At 50.7% G+C, this 2,945-nt stretch overlaps 1 protein-coding gene across 1 annotated transcript; it reads left to right on the top strand.

Annotated features, from left to right (window-relative positions):
• Positions 1–1,915: 1,915 nt before the first annotated feature.
• ENH_00049980 (hypothetical protein, conserved) lies at positions 1,916–2,881 on the top strand (the record flags this gene model as incomplete). Its single annotated transcript, XM_013585625.1, has 1 exon — positions 1,916–2,881. The coding sequence occupies one exon, from the start codon at positions 1,916–1,918 to the stop codon at positions 2,879–2,881; it is 966 nt and encodes a 321-aa protein (XP_013441079.1).
• Positions 2,882–2,945: the final 64 nt, after the last annotated feature.

Raw genomic sequence — 2,945 nt, forward strand, 5'->3', positions numbered from 1 at the left:
AGCTAGCCACAGCTAGCCACAGCTAGCCATAGCTATTCACATTTTTGTGCTGAGTCTTAGCTAGCCAAAAGGGAGACCCAAATAGATGTGGCTAGCTGCAGGCAACGGCAGCTAGCCAAACTCAGATACAGCTAGCCACAGCTGCCTTCGCTATATACAGCTAGCCAGGCCAACAGCTGTGGCTAGCTACAGCTAGCTGCAGCTAGCCGTAGCTAGCTGTAGCTAGCTCTAGCTCGCTGTGGCTGACTATGGCTAGCTGCGGCTAGCTGTGGACAGCTGTAGCTAGCTGTGGCTAGCCGTGGCTAGCTGTGACCGGCTACAGCTAGCTACAGCTAGGTACAGCTAGCTGCAGCTAGCTACAGCTAGCTACAGCTAGCTGCAGCTAGCTACAGCTAGCTGTGGCTAGCTGTGGCTAGCTGTGGCTAGCCGTGGCTAGCTGTGGCTAGCCGTGGCTAGCTGTGGCTAGCTGTGGCTAGCTGCCGCGCCCGCTGAAGCTTACACGCTTTATTTGTATGGTCCCTTAAAGCCCTAAACGCTAAACCCTAAACCCTAAACCCTAAACCCTAAACCCTAAACCCTAAACCCTAAAGCTGAAGGGGATAGCTGGCGCAAAGGGCATTCTCTGGAACAGATTGGTTTATTGTTTGCACTTTGAATTTAAAAAGAAATGCTGCATTTTAATTGAATTAAATTAAAATAAAATAAATTAAATTAAATTAAATTAAATTAAAATCTTCACTTCCAAATTTTATTTTTTATTTCCTCGAGGCCTTCTGCTGTGGAATTGGAGTGTACAGACACTTGCGAGCTTCTGCCTTTACTTCTCCTTTTTTTTCTTTTTTTCTTTTTTTCATTTTTTCATTTTTTTCTTTTTTTCTTTTTTCCATTTTTTATTTTTCTTTAATTGTTGCTGAGGTTTATTAAACGCCCCTTCTGCGCTGAGACGAGTGCTTTAGGGTTTAGGGTTTATTAGGGTTTAGTGTTTAGGGTTTAGGGTTTAGGGTTTAGGGTTTAGGGTTTAGGCCAGAGTGAGTCATTTGGTGGATACAGTTACTTCCAGAACTTTAGGCGTTTTTATTTTTTCCTTTCTCTTCCCGTGTGTGAGCTTGCACCTGTAAGGGTTTAGGGTTTAGGGTTTAGGGTCTAGGGTTTAGGGTTTAGGGTTTAGGGTTTAGGGTTTATTGGCATTTTTTCTGCAGAAGTCGAGTGCGTGTTTTGAAGCATCTTTGAAGTCTTTAATCTTTTCCAAAGCAATTAAACTTCTCCATTTCTTTTTATTTTCGTTTAAATGCTTCAGAAACTCCCAACTGCGGACTTTAAAACAAAAAAAGTAAATTAATTAATTAATTAATTAATTAATTAATTAAAATGAAATTAAATGCAAAACGAAAGCTTTCGGCGGCTTCAATCGACGAGGTGTACGTACACCCCAACCGCCCGTGCAAGCCGGCGGCGGCGGCGAAGTCGAATTTGAGTTTTATTTTTTCTTTCAATGAAATAAAACATTTTAAAGAAATAAAAAATAAAAAATAAACCAAAAAAACCCAAACAATGCAGACAATAAAGCTGAACAGCAGCAGCAGCAGCAGCAGCAGCAGCAGCAGCAGCAGCAGCAGCAGCGGAGCTTCCCGCGGTCCAGTGGTCGGCCGCGGCTGCAGCTGGCGGCCTTCTTGGATTTGTTTGATTTGCTTCGAAAAATAAATTAAAATTAATTCAAAAATAAATTAAAATTAAATATTTGAAAATAAAAGAAAAGATCTTTCCAAGTTTCGATTTATTTTCGCGGGTGGCGCGCTGCACTCTTCGGCCGCCGCTGCCGCCGCTGCTGCTGCTGCTGCAGCTCGAGCAGCAGCAGCAGCAGCAGCAGCAGCAGCAGCAGCAGCAATTAAAGATAGTTTTTGCTGCAAACTGGAAAATGTCGGACTCCGATTCTTCGCAGCAGCAGCAGTTCGCAGTGCCGGTGGAGGGCGAGCCGCGCTCGGCCTCGCCGCCTCCCGCAGCAGCAGCAGCAGCAGCAGCAGCAGCAGCAGCAGCAGCAGCAGCAGCAGCGGACGAGAAGACGCCGCTGCGGGGGAAGCTGAAGTCCGCAGTGGCGCGGGGGCACCTGCTGGCGCGTCGCGCAGCAAAGCGGAGTGTGAAGTCGAAGCAGTTTGCTGCTGCGCAGTACCTGGAGCTGCTGCAGCAGCAGCAGCAGCAGCAGCAGCCGCTGCTGCTGCGCTGGACCAGCATTTGCTGCTGCTTGCTGCTGCTGCCTGCTGCTGCCTTCGACTTGGCCACGCTGGCGCTGTCGCTGAGTGCTGCGGAAATGCTGGCGAACATCTACGGGCTGCTGGGGGCGCTGCTGCTGCTGGCAGCAGAATTCTGCTGCAGCAGCAGCAGCAGCAGCAGCAGCAGCAGGAGGGCGCGCGCGGCGCGCGCGCTGCTGCTGCTGCTGCAGCAGCAGCTGCCGCTGCTGCTGCGCTGCTGGGGCCGCGGCTTGCTGCAGATTTATATTTCTTCTTTTTGGATTTCTTTTCGCAAAGTTTGGAACTTGCTGCAGTTCCTTCCGGGGCTGCTGCTGCTGCTGTGCGGGCTGCTGAATTTGCTGCGGGGCGCAGCAGCAGCGTGGCGGCTGCGCGCTGCTGCTGCGCGCTGCGACCCCGCGCTGCTGCTGCTGCTGCAGCAGCAGCTGCTGCTGCTCGACGCGCTGCTGCAGGCCCTGCTGCTGCAGCAAAATGGATTTATTTCTCAAAAAGATCTCCAAAAAACTTCTCCGAATTTCCAATTTTTCTCCAACTCCGATTTTCTGCTGCCGGACTTCCCCGCAGACGCCCACGGCCGCGTCGACGCCCCACAGCTCCGCCGCTGGTGGCTCGCACACAAGGCCCCCCTGCTCCTCTAGCTGCTGCTGCTGCTGCTGCTGCTGCTGCTGCTGCTGCTGCTGCTGCTGCTGCTGCTGCTGCTGC

The sequence above is a fragment of the Eimeria necatrix genome, genomic scaffold (genome assembly GCF_000499385.1).
Source record: "Eimeria necatrix Houghton genomic scaffold, Enh_scaff393, whole genome shotgun sequence".
Taxonomy (NCBI): Eukaryota; Apicomplexa; class Conoidasida; order Eucoccidiorida; family Eimeriidae; genus Eimeria; species Eimeria necatrix.